Source organism: Miniopterus natalensis, chromosome 6, assembly GCF_054644295.1.
Source record: "Miniopterus natalensis isolate mMinNat1 chromosome 6, mMinNat1.hap1, whole genome shotgun sequence".
Taxonomy (NCBI): Eukaryota; Metazoa; Chordata; class Mammalia; order Chiroptera; family Miniopteridae; genus Miniopterus; species Miniopterus natalensis.
This window is the reverse complement of record NC_142086.1, coordinates 65,063,984-65,087,445: the sequence shown is the minus strand read 5'-3', so window position 1 is coordinate 65,087,445 and position 23,462 is coordinate 65,063,984. Positions and strand designations below refer to the sequence as shown.

The following is a 23,462-nucleotide window of genomic DNA, read 5'->3' as shown; positions in this document are numbered from 1 at the left end:
CTATGAAAACTTGAAATGGTTTCAATTTTAGGAGAACCATGTTATCAAGAATAGAACCAAGACTATCAGAATGTTCTTGCCCTTTGGTGTAACAAAATGAGCTAGACTTTCAGGTTTCCTTCATTACAGAGTCTTACTATCACACATGGATTCTGTAACTTTAAAAAAATACTTTCTTTGGTAATATTAGATGACGTTTCCGATCAGAGCCCATGAAAGCTCTTTAAAAAAATAAAATAAAACAATACTTCAAGATATAGATATAAAATTCTCAAAGAACTGTCACTGAAAAACACAGGGCTTCCGTCCTCCTTGTGTGATGTGAAAAGCAGGCGGTGCCCACGCGGCCTACGCGGGCCGGAGGGATTTCATCTCCGTGGCCGCCCGCGGCGCGGGGGCCGAGCCCCTCTTCTTTCTGAATTCTGCCGCGATTTCCTCAAAGGACTTGCCCTTGGTTTCCGGAACTTTGAAAAATGTAAACAGCGTAAAGGCCAAGAGCACGCCAGCGAAGAGGAAGAACACGTAAGGCCCGCAGAGGTCCTGCGTGGGGAAGAAACACGGGGGGCCAGTCAGCGCCGCTCGGCCCTCCCCGCTGCCGTCCCCCCGCCCCCCCTGCCGTCCCCCCATCCCTCCCCCCTGCCGTCCCCCCCATCCCTCCCCCCTGCCGTCCCCCCGTCCCTCCCCCCTGCCGTCCCCCCGTCCCTCCCCCCTCCCGCCCCCCCTGCCGTCCCCCCGCCCCCCCTGCCGTCCCCCCCACCCCCCCTGCCGTCCCCCCGTCCCTCCCCCCCCCCGCCCCCCCGCCCCCGCCCGCGGGCGGGCGGGGCGCTGACCGCCACGTAGGGGAAGCACAGCGCCACCACGAAGTTGCAGGCCCAGTTGCTGAAGGCCGCCACCGCCAGCGCGGCGGGCCGCGGGCCCTGGCTGAAGAACTCGGCCACCATGAACCAGGGGATGGGGCCCGGCCCGATTTCAAAGAAGCTGACGAAGAGGAAGATGGCCACCATGCTCACGTAACTCATCCAAGAGAATTTATTCTGCGGGAAAAGCAAAAAAAGCAAAAACTAAAGTAGAACTGCGGTCACCGGCCGCTTCCTCCTTTCGCTGAGCAGACCCTCCCTGGGCTGGGCGGTGACACGGCTCTGGCCTGGGGACTCTGCAGTTAAGTTATGCTCAGGTGGTTCTAGCGGGAGGCAAGATTATTCTAGCCTGAGTCATCCTTCAATCGTTGGAGCTCGGTTATAGGGAAATCCTCTGGATTAGGGTTTTATGTGACTCTTAGTCACCCTTCCTGCGAAAGGGGCAGGGTGAGGCCCCAGTGACCTTTGCTCCCGCTAAGACCTGGGGTGCTCGGCAGGGTGCATGGGAAGACGCGGGGGCGGGCGCGGGGCGGGACACTTGCCCAAGGTCGCCCGGGCAGCGCTGCAGCTCGTTGGGGGCTGGCCTCAGAGCCTACCCTCTGACCGTTTGCTACACTGCCTCGCTGGGTATCAAGTGCAGTTTACTTGCTGATATTCAATTTTTAACCCCTGCGCCCCCAAACTAGTTATCTCTTTCTTTACATTTCTTTTTTTGTATTATATGCTGTTCCTCTGGCTTTATTTCACAAATCATTCTCAAAAGTTTTTGACATACAAAGCACTTTAGCCTGGAGCACTGGATCGCTATCATATGGTAACCAAAGATGTCAGTGCCGGCACCAAACTCACCAGTAGCACAAGTCCCACGGACATGAAGATGGCACAGACGAACATCCCACTCATTCCAATCAGAAACAGGGAGCGCCGCCCCGCCTTCTCCACAAGGAATACCTAGACAAATTATGAAACATACAGGCTTGATACTTAAATACTGTTTACTGACAAAGAGGTCATTTTAATTTATATCGCTGGAAAGAATCAGTTTAATTTATAACCCGTTTTACGGATGTGGAACTCAAAAGGGGAGTGACTCTTGCCCGAGGTAGCAGAGCTGGTCTCAGCGACCAGAGGTCATTACAAATACCTGCTTCAGTTAGTGACGCCGATTTGAACATGACGTTCTAGAGAAAGAACCATAGTGTTACCACCACTCGATGATTATCACTTTGGGGACAACATTAAGAGGCCATACATCTTAGATATCTTCCAGTAGATTTCTTATGTGTTAAAAATATGAAGTTTTCACATAAAAATATTAATTTCTCTCCTGAGGGCTTGCGCACTGCAGACACCTTAGACAGCACAACTGTTGAGGTGTCAACTATTCTCATCCAGCTTTCTCACTGCAAATGAAGTCTAAGACTGCTCACCTGGCAACACATGGAATTTGATCACTTTACCAAAATAGTCAGGCCTTCATTTTTCTGGTGTGCCCAAATGTACCTGGTGCTGGGAATGAACTATCCATTTGAAAAAGTAAGACTTTAAAGCAAAAGGTTAAAGTGCTTTTTTACCCTAAGTCTGGAAATCTGTCATTGATTCCTTTGCGTGTGGGGACTTTTGCATTAATGGTTAAGATTCACAGTTAGCTAAGACCAGAGTTTGTTGGATAGAGTTTTGCTTGATCTTTGGAATACCACCAAGATTGGTGAGTCCCACAGAAAAAAACTACCTATCATAATTTCTCACTTTGGTGAGTAAATCGGCTAGGTTCATAAATCTATCAGTAGATCAGTAGCAATCAAATACCCTTAGTGTAGTTAGCTCTGGTTCTGAAAATATCTGAGAAATATTTCTTTCCACCCACAGTGAAAACCCCTTTCATCTCAGAGGCATTTTGTAATCAGAGTTTCAAATCACTTCAGGATGATAAGCGAAGAGCTCACATTTAATTGTTGAAAAAGAAGTGAGCAGAAAAAAATACAGGTTCATAAAATTTCTCTCTCTATTTGACTCTCTAATCATGACTTTCAAAGCTGACTTGATGACACCATGTCAAGCTACCAAGAAAAGAGAAGCATTTCTTTAGAAACAAGGGCTTTTATTATGTCTGTTGTTTTTTTTTTCTGTTTCTGAACAATTATTACCAACAGGATGATAAGCTTCAAAACTACATGCCTTGAAAATTGAGTCAGACCTTTTTGAGGCCAGGTGAGCATGCAGGGAGGAAAGTGACACAGGGTGAGACTTGGTCAGGGGCTGAAGATGAATGCTGACCTTAACTTTCACCTTTGTCCCAGACAGTGTTGTTCAGTTCACTCAGATCCTGGAAACCTACTTAGAGTTTGGTAGCTACTGCTTCTCCCCTAGACCCATCTTGCCTCCCCGTTCCCCCTACATTTCTTTCTGTTTTGTTTCTCTCTCTCAAGATTGTAGGCTCTCTTCTACGAAAACATGGAATATGGCACATAATTCAAAATGGAGTTAGGATAGTCTCTCTTTCCTTAAATACTCATTCAGGAAAAAAAAAAAGGACTGATTATGTTGCTTCCAAGTTGTTGAAACCTTAATATATTATCAATACATAGTCCTAACTGCATATCTTAATTTTGATACATGGAATTTGGTAACGTTGGTTAATTTGGGGGAGAGAAACTGGGTGACTGAGGGTTTGTTTTTTTTTTGTACTTTAAAACTTTCAAATATATATATAATTAAACATTTTAAATGTTATTTGTAGTCCTGGAGAGTTATTTGTAATTAGCTGATTAAAGATGATTTTTTAATTATGTCACTTGCTCAAAAACTTTCATAGAGTAAAAGGGTGAACTCTATAAAGGTATATGTACTCAACACAATTAAGACATTGTTTTCAAAACAACTCTTCCCACTCCACTGGGGTTGGCAGGGGGAGAGATGAAAAATGAAATTCTGCAGTAGTTTCCTTTTAGGCACTCTTAGAGTTTGGGTTACCCAATCTTGATGACTTGATGTTTTACACAGCAAATCCTGTTACATATAAAATGTTTTAACCATAATCTCTATATCAGAAAATTATGTAAAAAATATTACCTCAGGAGACAAAGAATGCAAATAGTCCCTTGGATTGCATCCCAGTACCAGGCCTTCATTGATTCAGGGGGCCCTTTGGCTTGAAAAGGCATTATCTCTAAAGGCATGTCTCCATACCCTCTGGTGTTCCCATGTTGTTTGTTCTTCCCCCACTTTTCCAAGGTCTGGACAAAGCTGCCTTTTGATCTAGGTGGCCAGGCTATAATTTATTGACCACCCTAAGTTAATAGTTAAAAGTCCGTGTGCAGAGAATGAAAAACAAGAGACTAAAGTATATTGAGTACAACATTGTGACCGAAATTCGAAAGCACAAGCTTTTTGAACATCCTGCATTCTAAGATAAAAATAAGCCCAGTTACTTTCTTTAGAGTGAGTTACACTAGTTGGGAGGTTTTTGTTGTTGTTATTGTTGTCTGTGTGCTTTAATTCTTAGATTGTTATGTTCCATATTATTATGATGATGATACTGAATCATTCCTTATATAAGGTATTTGGTCTTACAAAGAGTATATGGCCTCTTTCCCTTGTTGGAATTTTTCCCCCCAAAAAATAAATAACATTTGACATTTCTAAAAAATAAAATTTCAAAAATAACAATAACATTTCAACTTATACGCCACTTCTACTCCACGCTCTCATAATACCACACAACAGGTGCATCACTAGAAGCCGTGGCCTTGTGAGCTACTTGGAAACTCTGCCCAATGGCCTAACATCATAAGAATTTGCTGAGTTTGTTTAATTTTACTAGAGGCTTAGTTATCTAATTGAGAGGACCACATTTTTTTTTTTTAAATCTTTTCCCAAGACATTAGGATAAAAAAAAGAATTTCAACCATGAAAGGAGAAGAATCTAGGTACGAGACTCAATATGAAGGGAAATGACAAGCTGTTGGCTAAACCCAAGGGGCTTAAGTATAGAGCAAAGGAGAAGGAACCCAAGGAGTAAGTCCTCTGTCCCAGGTGAGTTATTAATTCACAAGTGAGTGACTAATGTCATCCCTGCCAATAGAGAGAACCAGTTCTCGCCAGAGAGAACCAGATAGCCCGCTCGGTGATGCCTCATCTCAATACCACTGAGGCTGGTTAGTCCCATACAGGACTCTTTCATGACCCACTTGGTTTTACATACCCAGAGCACATGGGCCATGTCATTGATCACTTTTAAATCACAAGGCTTTGGTTCATTTTTACTCCCATTTCTGCAATGAGGAACAAGCAGAATATTTTAGGGTATTTTACTTACAGAGAGAGCAGTAAACACCGTGTTGATGGCACCAACTCCAATGGTTGCGTAAACAGGTTGGCTGAGTCCAGCCGTCTGAAAAATGTTGGTCGAGTAGTAAAAGATCTGCAAAATAATAAACAGTTTAGCCTTAATCAAGAAGCCTAGAACTGATGGCTTTAAAGCAACAAATATTTTAACTTGTTTGTCGTTAGTTGCTTCTATGTAACCATGATCCCTAGAACTTCCTAAAGTTTTATCTGCCCCCCTCTTCCAGGGAAGGAGGAACCACAACTACCCTTCCGTGTTTAAGGCTTCTGATTGCTTAAAAGTTCTTTATATATTTAGCTGAAAACTCTGCATATGCATTTTCTTTGTTTTTAAAATTTTTAAACCTTTTGTTAAAGCATAAAATACATGCAAAAAAGTACACACGTCATAAGGGTGCAGCTCAGATAGTTTTTACAAAGTGCATATACCTGTATAACCGATACCCAGATTAGGAAACAAATTCTTCCTTGCTTTTCTGAAATCCCCTAAATGTCACCTTATTTTCTCAAGGAAACTCTTCCAACTTCTACCATTGTAGATAATTTTTGCTTAGTCTTGTACTTGATAAAAATGAAACCACATAGTGTGTATTATTTGGCATCTGGCTGCAATATTATCTCTATAAAATAATCTATAGCTGCATTAGTAGACTATTAATTATCTTTGCTGTATAGTATTTTATTGTATTAATGCACCACAATTTAGTTACCCATTCTACTACTGATGAGTATTTAGGTAGTTGCCATGTAGGGTGATTATGAATAGTGCTGCTATAACATTCTAACACAATCCTTTCAGTGAACTATGCGTACATTTACACCTAGGAGTAGGCTTATTGGACACTAGAGTTTGCATATGCTCAGCTCTAATAAATACTGCCAGACGGTTTTCCAAAGACATTGTGTCAGTTTACACTCTCACCAGTGTGCGTGAGAGTTCCGGTTGCATTGCATTTAATCCAAAATTTTCCACTAATCTCAATGGATATGGAGAAATCTGGTTCACAACCTCTCTAACAGCTTTTATTATTTTGTTACGCTTTTACTTTTATGAGATTCTTTAAGGTCATTGTGTTGTCCTCCCAGCCTCTGTCATTCGTTGCCCGCATAACAGGTCCTCTTTGTGCAGACGGGCTGCAGGGGACTGTGCAGACTGTGCTGTGAGGAGTGGCTTCGGGCACGCGCACGGTCCTGCTGTTCGCAGGCTGCCCGACAGCCTCGAGCCCAGGGTTGCCTCTAAGTCAGGCGCCGGGGCGGAAGCTAAAGCAGAGAGGTTCAGAGAGGTGAAGCACTGTGCCACGGAATTTACAGGCAGAACTGAGATACGGGATAGCAGTTTGGTCCCTGAGCCCCCAAAGTTATAGAGTGCTAGATAAAAGGAAACATCAAGGACCTTAAAGGAGGACAAGGCCACAGCCGAGCAGTGCTCAGGGCGGGCGAGGTTCAGCGCTCCAAGTCTCTGCCCACCCATCAGTCATCCCAGTGTCCTTTGTGGATCCGAGATTGGCTCGCTTAGAGGAAGCCCAAAGCACATTTTCAACAGCAATGAAATCAGCTTTGTGATTTCCTTTGTTTAGTTTCTTAACAAATGCTAATTGCCAGTAAAACAATTTTACTCTGTATAACATGCAAAGATTTCAATTCAAAACCCCAAAGCTAGCAAGTTTAACATTCAGTATATTTTCCAATCCTGTCTTTTCTACCACCCTCACTCACCACATACCAGTTGACTCTACTGTTTATTTTGTGCGCGTGTGCGCTCTCCCCAAATAGAATAAGAGTTTCTTGCACAGCAGGAACCTTTTTGGCACCTGGATATCTGGTATACTTCATTTAAACAGAGGGAACCATGGACTTTTTTGGCCTAGGCAATTATAAATCCTAAATTTGGTACTCAGATACAGAAGCTCCTTGTAATTTAGTTTTCTTTGGTATAATTGTTCTCCTTTTCCCTCTTTTGTATTTATTACGACTTTTGACTTTTTAATGTTCATCTTAATAGATATGCAATATGATTGTTGACATTTTTTAAGAATTCTTAAGTTGATTTTAGAAAGCAGCTGTGGCAAAACAGAAAATTAATGTTCACTCAATCTTCGTAGTAAGACATGATGTTAATATTTTAAAATGCCTTTTAGCTATTTAAACTTATACCCCTTTCCTGCCCTATCTTAATTCACTTTGCTTTTAAGAGTTGGGGGTATCCTTAAACTTACCCCATTGATTCCAGAAAACTGCTGAGCCATGTGCAGCATCAGCGCCACTAGAATAGGCTGCCGGTAGCTGGAATTGGTGAAGAGCTGAATTATGGAGACTTTCTGCTCACTCAATGCTTCTTCCCTTTCTTTTCTCATCTCAGCGATGTCTTTGGTGACGTCAGCACCTCCTCTGAGTCTTTTCAAGCCTGTCCCCCAAAATGATTACATTTATACAACTCAGGTCAAAACAAAAATAAAGTTATATTTATTATGTAAATAAAAGAGCTACCATTCTGCAAAGCCCTTTCTACTGGTTAATAGCATGCACTTTGGGAATTCTTTGTTAAGTTAAATCCTAAGTTTCAATTTTTTTTCATAAAAGAACATTTGGCTTCATCTTATGACAGAGAGAACTATGATCCTCATTACTCTTGAGGCATAATGCTGGGAAGGTCTTTTAGAAGCCTATGGTTGAGCCCAGGACTCTGCATGTGGACTTCTGATCTGGGCTTGAGCGAATGTTTATGGGTGCAGCATGACATGTACCAGTCATAATAAAGTGATCGTGCATGTCCCTCTTACATGTGATCACTGACTTCCTTCGGTAACATCTTCATGAATAACCATTCATGCACCCTGTTTCCCATTAGCTGGTAGTTCCCAAACAACAGGTAGAAGGTAAAACCACCCACAGACTTACTTTTCTTTGCTTTGTTTTCTTCATCCAGCTTGATGTAAAGGTACCTGGGGCTTTCTGGACAGAAGAAGAGCAGCAGAGACTGTAGGACAGCTGGCACGGCAGACAGGCCAAGCAGGATGTGCCACAGCTCACGGTTGCCCAGGATGAAGTCAAGGCCAACAATCTGAAAAGGCAGAGAGGAAGCATATCAACCTCACAGCACTTGGAGTCTGCCTCTGCAACGATCTGTTGAATAAGCATGTTGACTAGTTAATAGTAATCCCTGACAACTTTGATTCAAGTATGCATCAAGATGAAAACTATTACTAGTGTGTCTCACTTTAATTAAATTAAGGACTATTTGTTTTACAAAAAATTCACCTCGGTTTGTTTTCATGCACTCCTATGGGACATTTAGGATGGGAATCAACCGAACTTTTAACAACATATTTGATATCTAAAACAACACTGGAAATCATGTATAACTTTGGACCTTTGTTAAAAAATTTAATTCTTAGAATACCCAGAATTTAAGTAGAATGGGATTATATAGATAGAGCAATAACTCTGATAAGAATCAGCTTTGCGATCCCTATGCAGTAGTTTATCCTCTGGATAGTCACAGGTTTGCGGTTCTGAGGACTCCCTCTGAGACCACAGGATAGAAAGGAAAGATAGAACCAGCTGAACAAGAACTGGTCATCATTTACATATTAAATTTCCAAGTAAGACACTCAAAACAAAGGAAACCCAGACAGCCAAAAATTTGAAGTTTCCTATTCCTTTAAATATAAATGGAATAATTTAATTCTAGAATAGCTCCAGAAGTTCAAGATTTGACTTCCAGGCCACCTCCAGTGCCAACACAACTGCAACTCCAAGAGGAAAAGTGAGGGCTGGAGTAATAATAATTTAGCTTTGAGCTAAAAAGCCTATGCTGCTTTAGCACCTCCACTACCACTGGTGGAGCTGTTTTTGTTCTGTGTTTTGTTTTTTTCTGTGTTGGTCTACAGTGAGAGTGAACAGTCAGGGAGGGAAAAGTTGGGTAAAGTAGAGGGTGGTTAAAGTAAGGGGTGGGCGTTTTTACCTGACTAATAAGAATGCCTGTGACAATGGCCAGCTGGTGAAGAGTGCCAATAGCACCCCGGAGTGTGGTTGGAGCAATTTCGCCAATGTACATTGGAACCAGGCCTGAAATTAGCCCTGCATGAGACATGAACATAAATGTTAAAATAAAGCCAGGACTATCTCCACAACATTAATTTGGCTTAAGTATAATCAATACTCTGGTTAAAAGTCCCTTCCTTAGTCTGATGAAAGGAAGAATCTTTGTTCCCAACCATAGACAGAGTTGATAGATCCCAAATGAAGTTGTAGCTGGATGTACAAATAGAAATAAATGGTTAGTTGAGTATTTGGCAATTATTTATAGCATTGTCTTATTTAATTTAAAAAATCTATGTTAGTATTGAGTTTACATTATGATGCCTTTGGATGTCTTAAGAAAAGAGACTGAAGAATGTGATGATAATATTCTTTAAAAAATAATAACATTCTTAATCTAGACTCATGGGGTTGAAGGGAATTAGAACATGTCTAGGCCAATGTCATTACTTGATCAAGGTGAGAAACGACTTACCTAAGATCACATGCAATAGGGCGTTAGCATGAGAACTTCAAGCCCTATCTGAGTTTCTACAGTCTGGAGATGCCTCACCATCACTGTTAGAGTGGGGGGGTGGGGGTTGGGTAGTGGAGGGGCCTCTGCTAGTGATATGTTGCTTCACAATATGTTTACAAAATTTCTTTTTAATTTCACCAAAAAATATTTTGTATTTGCTACTATATTTTTTTTCTTTAATTTCTATTTATTAAAGTTAGAGAATTTAAAACAGGTTTTTCTTGAACTTTCATTTTAATTTATAAATTTTAGTCTATTAATCAGTCCTACTTAAACTTAATTAATTAAATTTTCTTAAAGATTTTAAATTGCATTTGCAAAGATAATATATTTAAATTTTTGACATTCAATATTATTTTATATTAGTTTCAGGTGTATAGCACATTGGTCAAATATTATATAATTTACAAAGTGATTCCCCAGACAATTCCAGTACCCATGTGGCACCATACATAGTTGTTATAATATTATTGACTATATTCCCTATATTGTACTTTACACCCCCTTGACTATTTTGTAACTACAATTTGTACTTCTTAATCCCTTCATCTTTTTCACCCAGTCCCTTCTGGTAACCATCAGTCTGTTCTGGGTATTTGAGTCTGTTTCTGTTTTGTTTGTTCGCTTATTTTGTTCTTTAGATTCCACATATAAGCGATATCATATGGTATTTGTCTTTGTCTGACTGACTTATTTCACTCAACACAATACCCTCTAGGTCCATCCATGTTTTGGCAAATGGCAAGATTTTATCATTTTTTATGGCCGAGTAATATTCCATAATATATAAGTACCACATCTTTCTTATCCAATCATCTATTGATGGGCACTTGGGTTGCTTCCATATCTTTGCTATTGTAAATAATGCTGTGGTAAACATAGAGGTGTTTATATCTTCATGAATTAGTGTTTTTGATTTCTTTGGATAAATACCCAGAAGTGAAATCACTGGGTCATAAGGCAGTTCTTTTTTTTTTTTAACTGTATTTTTAAAAATAGAGAAAAAAGAAAGAAGAATCATAGTTTGGACCTCTTTGATAGTATTATTATTATTTGCACTTTTCAGAAGAGGAAACTGAAGCTCATATTCAATTAACATGTCTAAGACCAGACAGAGACAGTGCCAGAATTGATTCAGTGTGAATCCAAAGCTTTTTCCACATGTGGGTTGACTTTTCACTTTAATAAAGCTATGCTGATTTTCAGTTATTTGTTTTAACGTTAAAAATAATGAAAAGAGAAATTTAATTAAGCAATTTTAGACTTTTGTTTCAACTTATCATTGAAGATGCATGGAATTATAGTCTTTCCCTTTACAGGTGAAAGTGTTATAAATATTTTATACACCATTTTGTGCCCTTGCCCCTCCTCTCCTACCCCCAGTGGAGATTAGTGGTTTGAAATTGCTAAAGTTTGGGACAATGGGTTAAAACCTTGGCTGAGAGCTATTAGGGCATCACTGGTATTGAGAAGTTAACGATTTGGCTGTATTAGAGATTGAGAGATCCTCCCTTTGTTCAGGCATCTGCTGATTAGTTGCTTCTGAAAGTTTGAAAAGTTATTTCCACAAACTAATGGTTCCAGTCATTTAGATGTCAAGTTCATGGGAGGAGCGTCCATCCTTCATTCTGAACTCCTTGCAAGCTGCTTCTTCTTGATTCCCTCTCCCTGTGGTCTCTGCCACTTTAGCCCTCCACCCAGTCAGGTCTGAGATCTGAGGGCCGGGCTGTGTAGTCTGAGAGATGGGCCCGGTGTCAGTGTCCTTCCAGATGGAAGAGAGAGACATCCGCGGCCAGGTAGGCCACAAGAGCGAGTTAGAGGTTCTGGGTGTAGCACTCTCCCACTGTCTACAGCACGTCACGAGTGAAAACAATAGCTAGCATTTCTTGGCAGGTTACTGTAGTCAGATTCTATGCTGAACATCTTGCATATATTCTCACAAGCACCCTACAAGGTAGATATTATTCTTTTTATTGAATATATAAGGAGACTGAGAATTAATAAGTTGTCTGTAGTCATATAACTAGAAATGGTGTCGTTGCCATGGGTAGGAAGACAGCTTCACAACTCCCATTTACCGGTCCCAGACCTCCCTGACTTAGGACTTTAACTTTATGATATTGCCTGTCCCTTTTGTGGTGCCACCTCAGGCTCAAAATACTCCCTGCAAGTTACCACATCCGCTTTTAGAATACTTTTCAGTGTGTGTGTGTGTGTGTGTGTGTGTTTGTAAGTGTGTAACTTACCACAGTAGAGTCCTGAGACGCTTCTTCCTGCAATGATAAGAATGTGAGATGGTCCCAATTTTGAAAATCCCATCAAGAGAGCTCCAGCTAGTGAAAGAATGTTTGCTACCAACATGGCTTTGATTCTGAAATTTTAAAAAGCAGGCATTATAAATTTAGCATCAAACCCTGATGAAATTATTTGCATTTAGAGTATGGTGACATTTTTACCTAGGAGATTAATTTTGCTGAAAAGGCTGGTTGGGAGAATCTTAAATCATGATTGATACTCTGATTTATCTACAAACTGACACATAAACAATAAGTAATATTTATAATGAGAGAATCTGGATTTTATGCACCTGATCTCCACATTTTGGTGGAGATGATTCAATTGTGGGATGACTAGTTTGAGTTAAGATAAAACTCTGACACTTTTTCAAACAGTTAACCAATTAAATTTTCTCCAAGATGATTGTTTTAAACAACAATTGCCTGGTGATAGCTAAATTCAATTCTGTACTTATAATCTGACACCTTGCTTTTTGTTTTCATTCTTTTAATGGTACAGGTTTTTAGTTGATGTAGATCATGGAAGGAACTTCAAAAGTTAAATTTTCTTTATTATGAATTATTTTGACATAAATTAAAACATCTACTTTAAGCCTTATCATAGAGAATTATAAGTATTCTTATTTTAACATTGTATGTCAGCATATTTTCAGAATCTGTTCATTAATGTTAACTTATGTAAAATGTGTAAAAAATCTGATGATAGCAACAAAAACATTTTCAAAATTAATCATATGAAAGTTGACAATTTAAGATATTTATTCCCATGAAGTGGAAAAGTGAAGTACACAGAAACCTTCCTCATAGTCGATGACGACATGGCCAATGAAAGGATCTGAGGGGACAGGTATGGAAATGTTTGTGCCACAGCGAATGTAAGCATCCTGATCTGTTCTATTTCAATGTTTCAAACTTTAAAAGGTGAGCTTTTTCTAAGCAAGTATCTTTAACACCAAAGCGATTTTTTTTTTTTGGGAGTAAAACTATGTAATCTTATACTTCAGTGGTTGCCCAACAGCCATGTGATAGGCTGAATAATTTCCCCCAAGAGTTCATGTCCTGATCCTCAGACCCTGGGAATATGCTACCTTCCATGACAAAAGGGGTTTTCCAGGTGTGATTAAACTAAGGATTTTGAGTTGAAGAGATTATCCTGGATTATCCAGGTGGGCCCAACTATGTAATCACAAGTATCCTTATATAACAGGAAGGCAGAAGAGAAGGTGATGTGATGATAAAAGTGGAGACTGGAGTGATGTGCTTGGAAAGTGGAGGAAGGACCACAAGCCAAGGAACAGGGAAGCTGGAAAAGGGCAAGGACATGGGCCCTCCCGCAGAGCCTCCAGAGGGAACCAGCCCTGCTGACGCCTCGACTTCAGCCCAATGAAACTGAATTTGGGCTTCTGATTTCCAAAACTGCAAGAAAATAAGTTTGTGTTGTTTTAAGGCACTGAGTCTATGGTAATTCATTAGACTAGTAATGTATGGAAATTGTCAAGTACCCAAAGGCAGGGGAAACGGTCATTTAGAGGTGATGAGCTGCAGAGCTGCGAAGGAGAAAATGACAGGGTGCTTTTTCTGTGAAGTGCTTTTTCTCTACCCAGGAGAGAGGGAAGGGAAATTCAATAAGTTATCTTAAAAAATTGTTACTAGCTAGTTAATAGTATATTCCATTGGGCAGGGGGCAGAAGGGAGGTAAAATCTTAAAAGGGATAGCCTGAAAGTATTTTTGATGCCAGATTGCTGTAAAGTCCCTCTTCCTTACTGAATGTTGGAGCACTTTACATAATTTAAAAGATTTTAAGTTTTGGCACAGACATGTGATGGCCAGAGGGAATGGAAGGGGTGGGGCTGGGTGGAGGGAGGCAGAGGGCGGGAGGTGGGGGGAATGGGGGGGCGTGGGAACATCTGCAATAGTGTGACCAATAAAAATAAAGGGAAAAAAAGATTTAAGTTCTGCTCAGATGTGAGAAATGGTCAAGAACAAATAATCTAAAAATGCTTGAAATGGTTGAATCAGGGAGAAGGAAATCTATTTCTAAGTGTATTTCTTTAACTCTTGCTCTAAATCCTCCTGTTAGCATAGGCTTCGTCACTGCGGCCAGGCCATCGTAGGCTGCTGTCCCTGTCATCATCAGAGCAAGATTACACTCACTGCCTGCTCGCTTTGCAGGCTTTGTGCTAAACCCTTTACATTCCTTCTCATTCAATGCCCACAATAATGCCATAAGGTAGGTATTGTTTTTTCTGCATTGCAGATCGGAAGAAAATGTCTTAGAGAACTTAGGTAACTTACTCATTTTCACACAACTATTAAGTGACAGAGCTGAGACTTGATCTGGGTGAAACTGGGGGTTAAGGTTTCACTTTAGTGAGTTCCATTTTCCATACAAAAGAAAGAAAGCGCTCCAAGGCAAGTTGTGTATGCCCATGGTCTCTCACATCATAGCCTTGTAATTAAATTGTAAACCCAGCCCATAGCTTCTGGAAAGATTGACCCTGAGAACCCAAATTGAAAAATAATGGCCACAGATACCTATTGACTATTGTACAATTACAAGGAAATACTTTTTTTAACAGCAGTAATGGAAAGATATATTTTTATTTATTTACTTTTAACTGGTGAAGTAATGACCCTGGCAATTAGGAAAAGCATGTCATTTGTCAGTGAATCACCCCTAGAAAAATAGTTTTATGGGACAGACTGAACTCTTTTATCTTAATTTTTAAGTTAAAATTATTAATTTTATGGCTGTTTTTCATGGAGAATCATTTTTCCTCTGAGCTGGAGGAAGCCTCACATAAGTCATTTGATAAATGGTTATTTGACATTGTTTTGGGGTATGACCAGTGCTGATGTTAAATCCTAAGAGTTGAGAGGACATGCATCCTAGTTCCATCACTAGACCACAAATTAAGTGTTTTAAAGTAAGTCTCTGGACCTCTCAGAATCTTTAAGCAAGGGCTTAAAATTTTCTTTGGGGATGAGGGGAAGTATAAAACACCATTAGCTGCTAAAAGACTTAGTTTTTCCATGTTTTAAATTTTAATTTAATTTTGCTTAATTTTATTTATTTTAGAAATAATTAATCTAGAAAAATTTCCAGTTACTGGTTACTGTTTCAGTTTATGAACATTTTAATTTATGGATTCTGGCTTAAAGTTCAGCAGTTCAGCTAAATACCAGTAAGTTGATTAGAATGTGAGGAACTGACCATTTCCCCTTATTGTAGAAGAAAGCCCCTTTCAAATAAAAACAAGAATAAAACTTGGGTTCCCATGTTACTCATTACTTAAGGATATTTCTTACATTCTTACTATATAAAAGCTCTCCAGTACAAGAGAAAGAAGTTATCAGAATTTTAATAACCAGAGAGATAAAATTATAAAGTAGGAATTTTAAATACTAAGTAAACTGTAATTCAGAATTACTAAAACAGTATATCTTAGCCTATATCATTTACATTTTTAAAGGTTTTGAATTTTCTAAATTTTCCATATTTGTATTTTTTTTATTATCAGAAAAAGGTAATTAAACAAAGATGGACTTAAAGAGTAGAAAACAAATTTAAAGAAATAATCAGTTGATGTTCTAATTTGATTATTTTTGTCTCTTTTGGGGGGCTGGGAGCATTCCAAGAGCTTTAGTATGTTGCATGACTAGTAAAATTTGAGTGTAAAGGAGGTCCACTGATGTTTTTAATCCTAATAGAAACAACTAATAGAAAACGTAGTAGAGAAATGGAGACCCCACTGGCCTCAGCTTGGGTTGGGTCGTTGACACAGCAGCGTCAGCGCCTATCAGCCCCTTGTGAAGTGTCCTGAGCGATTGAGAACTGGGGAATACTGACTTGACCTTAGGACTTGACTGATCCAAATGCCAAATTCTAATCTGAAGATGAAAAACTGGATGTGTGAAAAATGGAGCTATTTGGTGGAGCAAACAATGGGCTTCCAGGTAAAAAATTCTGCTCTTGGCTCTTCCATTGAGCCCCCGAATTAATCACTTGCACAGTGGTTTCTTAATATGTTTTAGAACTCAGAAAGCCAGAGAGTCAAAACAGTTGTCTAAAAATACACCAAACTCACCTTTTCTGTAAATATCTGTGCAGTTAAGCAGATGGTGCAACAACTTTTTCCATTATTTGTTTCAACACTGATCTAACTCATAGGGTCACGAGTTGAAAAAAACAACTCTAAAACTATTGCACAAAAAAAAGTGATTTATTTCTAAACCAATTCTAATAAACCAAAAATACTAAAGTTTCTGTGTTTCTGCATATTTATGAAATTTGCCTACCTTCCAAGCTGGTCCCCAAGCCACCCACCGAAGAATGATGCGATCATTCCACCAACTGCAAAGCTGGACACAGACAGGGACCATAACATGGTGATGAGGCCAGAAGCTTCCACAGGCTCCTCCTCAGGCCAAGGGGTTGGTGTTGAATTCACTGCGTTTGGGGTTCTAGGCATTTCCTCTGTACTGTCGAGAGCATAGTTGTTGATAGCTTTTCGGTCATCCAGTGGAACATCCAAAACATGTCTGTAATGGGCTACTATTATCTGAGAAAATAAAATTTAAAAAATATCTTCAGTATTTCAAACATTCTATATATTTTTATTTGTTTTTTTTTTCTTTAAAGTATTTATTAAGTATTTAACAGGATCATCCCAATTATGAGTGTTACACACATACAAACACATACAGATTTATTAATAGTTACCATATCCTACAAAACAGAGGTCACAGATCCCATTGCCAACAGGAGCCAGGCAGGAACAAGTAAGTGGAGTAGGCAAGGAGAGCCTTGATGACTAGAGAACTGAAACACTTTCTCTCCTATTGAGGATGTAACAGCAAGTTAGCAGGATTCTGGCTCTCCAGAGAATCTGCCCCATCTGAAGGAGGAAGCTGCAAACATGAGACTAGTGCTGATGACCTTTAATCTTTAAACAGAAGCTGGAAATCTGGGTTTTCATGTAAAATTTTCCAAGTTTTAAATGTTGTCTACTATTCAAATTGAAAATATTCTGCAGGCTAAAAGATACATTTCCACACCAGTGTTATCTCTGCACAACAGGATTTAAATGGACTTATGTAAATATTTTAATGGAAACATAAAAGTGGATATAAGAAAAAAATTTGGGAAAGATAAGGCCTGAAATAAAGTTGATATACAAAATTCAAACGCTAAGTGCTGTATCCTTGCCAGAAGTGAGCTATAATTTAGCAATAAACTTCCCAGCAGCCAATGCATAGAGAAGAAAACAATTGTGTATATTGATGAATTCCGAGGATTAAAAAAACCCAGGGGCCTCAGAGAAGGCACTGAGCCCTGTGGGTCCTCACAGAGCCATCCTTGATAATGTGTTTCAGTAGAGGCAAAGAGCATATGGAAGTGTAATCGAGTAAAGCCTCATCCTTCAGGCTTTCTTCCTCCCATGCCCTACCTCTCAATGGCGTTTTGGTTACTATTCAGCAGCAGTGAGCTGCAAGGACCTCTGACAAGGACCTCTGACAAGGACCTCTGACAAGGACCTCTGACAAGGGCCCGGAATGCGGCCGCCCTAGGTTGCCAGTCCTGGGCAAAGTCCTATGAGGCAAAGTCAGCTGAGTAAGGGAAAGAATTGACATCCTGTTATGATAAAAGAAGCCTGGCCAAGACATTTGCCTCATTAGAAGGTCACACAATATGGATAATATACAAAGAAAAATGGCTGTAAGGAAATACTCAGAATATTCTCAGCAGTTTGCTCTATGTGGTAGAAAAATTATGGTGATTCTCCAATACTTTCTGCAATAGGCGTGTGTAGTTTTCATAATCATAAAAAGTGTTATTTATAAATAGCCTAAAATAATTCCAAATGTTATTCTGCCGATAAAAACTAATGGGCCTGAATGACTCTTCTTACATATCAGTGTTTTAAACACAGAAGGAAGGGGCTATGAAGAGGGCACTAAGCCAGATGCCAGGGGGAATCATTGTCTTCAGGTCTGGCTCTAGGACTGTGATAAGAGGAGGGAGAGCCTTAGATTGCTTTTCCCTGTAAAACTGGAAAGGATGGTTTAAATAAGAATTTGAGAGAGTCTTCCACGAAAAGAGGCTCTTCCAATTATGGTGATATTGAGCCAAATTTCAGGAAACCTGCTAACCTGGCACATGTTGTCATTGCCCACAGAAAAGAGATAGTGCTCCCCCCGCCCCCCCATTATTCCCTAAATCTCTCAGCCTCAGCGAGGCCAGCCACACTCAGGAAGACATGTGGCACCTAACCAGAGCACAGCTTTTGGTCCAAGGAGCAGTTCATTTCAGGTGATGGACTGACTGGTGAGCACATTTCACACATTCACACCCTGCAGGATCTTACATTTTCCTTGGTGTCCAATGTTGTAAAAGAAGCAGATAAAATATGATCAATTTGTAGAAGGCACCCAACAAATGTTTGTACTTGCACCTTATGCCAGCCTTCCCCCAGCTTCCGTTCCTACCCCCCCTTCACTAAATGCGTTATTGAACACTTTCTTTACACCAGTCATTGTGCTTGGCACTGGTGATAGGAAGGAGTGCAAGACACCGACCCCATGCTAGCGACCTGACAGTCTGAATCAGCGCAGAGGGAGTCAGGTCCTGGTTCCCCCTCCACTTAGTCACAGGCTGTGGGAGCTAGAAAAATGGCATCCCCCTTTCCTCTCCTGTCTAGTTGCTGGATACCAGAGTAGAGATGCACAAAATAAATAGAAACATGATAGAAATTATTTGGTATTTTTAAAAAAGCCATCCAAAAGCCGTTGGACTTCTTGACTATTATTTAACAGTTTTGCATTATTTTACTTTGCCGCCTGTAGGGGGCGGCAATGCGGGGCAAGGACTAGAATCTTTTTAGCGCTTGTGCTGGTCAAGGTTTTAACCTGGTGAGAAATGGGTGTAAGAGGACTCTCAGGAGGCTCGAACTGGGGAGAGCATATGTTAAAGCTCCTAATGCACAGTGAATTGGTGCTCAGTAAAAGTGCACAGAATGAAACATACCCTTCCATGGCTTTCTCTTATTCCCCAGCATTTTCATTTGTGTATGGCTGAGACATCTGAATGAATGCTGCAATAAATAAGCTCTTAAGCTTTAAAAAAGATATCCTAAGGCACATGGTGTTCTGACTCAAGTTTTCTGTGAGCTCAGCAAACAGCAGAGTCAAAGATCAAGAACTACTTATTGCCCTTTATTTTCTTCTGAGGGTTATCAAGTGAGGAGGAATCAAAGCCAAGTTATGGGCTTTGGAACCACACGTGTGATATGTGACAGAAGCCGGGGGTTACCCCTTATTGCCCACTGGGACACACTTTGTCTCTCTGTATGAGGAACAGATATCTTTCTGTCATTGACAGAAATTGTCAAAAAGAGATTTGAATTGTGCATGTTTCACTTGCCTGTTGAGGAGCATTGATCATGCCGATGTCATATCCAAACTGGAAGGAACCCAGCACAGCAGTGAAGACAGTGAAAACCAGGGTCCCTGTGATCTGTGGGGAATAAAACACAGGGCTGGGAAACACCAGGCGAGTTCAGTTACCCATCTCCTATCACTTTACAGCTTGGACTCCTGACGGGCTCCGCAGGCTGGTTCTTGTCCCCTGATAGTCACAGGAGCATTTTTTCTTTTATTTTTACTATTAGATATTTTATAAGAAAACTATTTCATGTATAATTACATAATTTAAAATTTTTAAGTAAATAACAGATATAGCAGGAACTTTGTTTAATGAATGAATGAGTTATAGCCACATGAATTCCAGTTCCCATTCTGATACTTAGTGGGTATGTGATCTAAGCCACTTCCCCAATTGGATCTTCAGTTTTTATCTAAATCCGGGGATGATTGTAAAACCCCTTATTCCAGCACAAAAATAGCTAATTAACCAGGTCTCCTCATTCCCCAAACTGGAGATCAGAAATTTCAGTATCATCAACGAAGTATTATTGAGGAACTACCCTGAGAGCCCTTGAAGTTAGGCTTGCAGTTCTAAAACCAGACCCTACTTGGAGAGCTTATCATATGTTTAGCTTCCTGGGCCTCAGCCCAGACCTACTACTGAACTGGAATCTCTGGGGTGACAGTTGAGAATCTGTAGGTTTGCTCCCTCTCTTTTCACTAATTCAGAATTAATTGCAGGTGGCACTTTCCCTCCCAGGAACTTCCTTCCTTGAAAGGACTTCAAAGCTGACCCGGGAGATATGATCATATGGTATGTGAATATATATATAAATCCCAAAAGAATACATATAACATACATTATATATATTTAATAGATAAAAATCATATATACATACAATTATTTATAAATATTAATAAAAAATTGTAAATACATTTTAAAGTACCTTATATGTAAAATGTGCATGTACCTATATGCTTGCATGTGTGAGCATGTGCATAGGTGTGCATGCACGCACATAATATGGTATATGATGTATGAGATTCCAGAGACTTTGTATTATCCCGTAAAATGTAATAGACATCTACAACTCAGTTGCTCGAGTGGCCAAAGTTAAGATGGGGTTTCATTTGCTTGGTTGGTAGTTTCTCCTTAAATCCTTCTTCCCCTTCAGCTGTTTCCAAGGACAGGGCTCGTCAGCCCGTTTGCAGGGAGTAACCATCATCAGTGGGGAGGAGACCAGGGAGCACCTGAGACAGCTGTCACCCCCCCTCCCTGATGATATCCATCACTGGAAGCTGGCACTGGTGTTAGGCGCAGTGCAAACACATTAATGTCATCTCATTCATCAGCGCTGCCATCATCATGCGTCACCAATAATCTTCACAATAGGACTACAAAGCCCATGAAGTGATCCCCATTTCACAGGTGAGGAAGCCAGGAAATTTCATGGACAGTAGCAAATACACAGTCAGTAACGGGTATTCTAGTATTGGAACTTAGAGCTGCTGTTATTACATTGACACTGCTAAACAAAAAGAGCAGGTTTTCAGCAGCTGCAGGGAGGAGAAGCGTATACTCTTTCCTCTAGACCACGTGCGTCCAAGTGCCAACCGAAAGGTGATCTTGCACCCACCCTTGGAATAGGTCAGGGGCCTCTCAAGCCATAGAATTTTCAAGCTGAAAGAGGCCTTAGACACCAATGGATTCTAGTCTAATCTCTCAATTTTTCAGGTGAGGAAGCTGAGTCCAAATTCTTTGAGTCACACAGTGATTACTGGGCACATTCAGAGGGAGGGCCCAGGTCTTCTGGCCCTTCCTCTCATGCTCACCCCACTTCTTTGCAAGTCTGAGTGGATTTAGAAAGCTGAAACATTTTGCTTTACATCAGTTCTCATTTTTTCTGGGTTCCATTATTAGGCAATTTTTCAGTTCTCAAGAAAAGCCCTACGACATAATTTATAAATTGCCCTAAGGGTGTTCAGTGATATTTCTAAATATCACTGCTATGTGCGGGCCAGTGTGGTAAGCACATTTATCTTCCTTTTTGCACTATCTTCCAAACGTCAGTTATTTGAACACTATCTTCATTATTTTTGCCAAATCTACATACCATCTGTATAGTTATTTACTTAATATTTGTCTTTATATTTTTTTCAAAGTTCCAACTGCTTTAGCTTTATCCTGGGCTATAATAGGAAATAAGATGTACTAATTATTCTTTAAATTTACATTATATAAATATACAACTATTAACATTAAAATGTTTGTCATCTGAGTCTCTCTAATATTATCTCATTTAATTACTCCCAGGTTATAGGAAACTATTATAATCCTTAATATCCTATATTATATCCATATGTTATATCCCAATGTGTTCTTATTTTATCACAATATAGAAAAACCCAAGCTCAGTTAAATAACCCTGGTCTCAGAGCAGGTAAGTAGCTTCACCACACCCCAAACCCAAGCCTGCTGACCACAAAGCCCGTGCACCTAGCCTCATCACTTGCTGACATGAAGAAATGCTCAGCAGAGTAAGTTACACCAGATCAGAATGCAGAGGTCTGACTCTAAAGGGGCACTAATTTACCTACTTGCATGATTGTGTATAGGGGTGGAGATATTTAGTGGGGAGAAACTTATAAGGGAGCAACAGTACTATACCTTTTTTATTTTCAACTTTTTATTTTGAAAAGTATTATATCTACAGAGAAGTTAAACGAGTAGTGCTGTGAACACTCCATAACCTTCACCTGTGTTGACCAATGGTTAATACCACATTTGGTTAACTCTCACTGTGCGTGTGTGTTTGTGTGTGTGTATTGTTGTTGTGGCAGAAGCATTTCAAAATAGGTGGAAGATACTTGTGCCACTTCACTCCTAAACACTCCAGTGTGTACTCATTAAGAACAAAGACGTTCTTGGGCGTAATTACAGTGCCATTATCATATCCAAGACTGTACTAGATATACGAATATTATGTAGCATACAGCCCATTTTCAGAATTTCCCACCTGCCCCTATATTGTCCCTTAGAGCTGTTTTCTTCTTCCTTCCATGACCTAAGAGCACTTGCTGCATTTGGTTGTCAGTTCTTAGTTTCCTTTCATCCAGAACAGTCCTTCTATACCTCTTGTTTTTCATGCATTGACATTTCTGAAGAGTTCATTCCAGTTTTCATAATTAGTTAGATTCAGGTTAATCCGCCCTTTTTTTTTTTTTGCGTATTTCTTTAGTAATATGGTTATGCAGAATCACTCAAGAAGTTACAGAGACTAGTCAGAAAACAGAGCAAATATCCTTCAAAGCCTAATCACTGAACAAGAAATTAGGATTTCAGCAGCCAAATGAACTATCCATTGGCCATGAGAAGTAGCCTTGATCTGCGGTAGCTATATCCAGCATCCCCCAAATCCTCTGTACACTCACGGACTTGAACGGCTTCGCCTGTTCATTTTCTCAAAGCTGGTTCAAAACGAACATGCTGCTGCTTTACCTGATCTGTCATTTTATGGCTTGGGAGTCCTCCTCTTAACTCCAGGTCCTGTGGTGCGTGTGGCACATGCAGCTGGCCAGCTCCTGCCTGTGTCTCCACCTTTCCAGGACTAGTTATACATTAGAAGAGGAGGAGCGAGGGAAGCCAGGAGTGGACCTAAAAGTCCAAGTTTAATCTTAGCCGAGGCTAAATATTGATGAGAATCGAATCAATAAATGCTCTGCCTCACAGACCTGTGGCTTTAATCCCTTTGTTCCACCAGGAAAGAAAATAGGGGCAGATTCTTTAGGCATAGGTTGCCAGCCAGAGGCGGTCACATTTTAAAGCATGTGTTACGTGTGGCAGTCACAGGGGACAGGTGAAAAGCAGACGTGGTAGGCTGGGCTGCCACGCCGCGTCTGGGGGACGACAGACTCAGACGGGGCGTGGGAGCTGCACTGCACTCTGCCCTGCAGAAAACCGGCCTGGGCTTCAGAGC

General features: G+C 40.3%; 1 protein-coding gene across 1 annotated transcript; it reads right to left on the bottom strand.

Moving 5' to 3' along the window:
• Window positions 1-277: 277 nt before the first annotated feature.
• SLC2A2 (solute carrier family 2 member 2) lies at window positions 278-22,996 on the bottom strand. Its single transcript, XM_087817913.1, has 11 exons — window positions 22,985-22,996; window positions 19,484-19,576; window positions 16,360-16,622; window positions 12,009-12,133; window positions 9,169-9,284; window positions 8,103-8,265; window positions 7,421-7,608; window positions 5,176-5,280; window positions 1,707-1,808; window positions 831-1,034; window positions 278-540 (listed from the first exon to the last, which is right to left on the bottom strand). Exons 1-11 carry the CDS (start codon window positions 22,994-22,996, stop codon window positions 349-351), a joined length of 1,563 nt encoding a protein of 520 aa, XP_087674039.1. The 3' UTR covers window positions 278-348.
• Between the last annotated feature and the right edge of the window lie 466 nt (window positions 22,997-23,462).

Excerpts from the sequence above, each read along its gene's own strand:
- SLC2A2 (XM_087817913.1), bottom strand. Across the intron at positions 9,285-12,008 it reads CGTCTCAGGACTCTACTGTG|GGCTAATTTCAGGCCTGGTT; the intron begins GTAAGTTACACA and ends TGTCTCATGCAG. Across the intron at positions 8,266-9,168 it reads CAGGCATTCTTATTAGTCAG|ATTGTTGGCCTTGACTTCAT; the intron begins GTAAAAACGCCC and ends CTGCCTTTTCAG.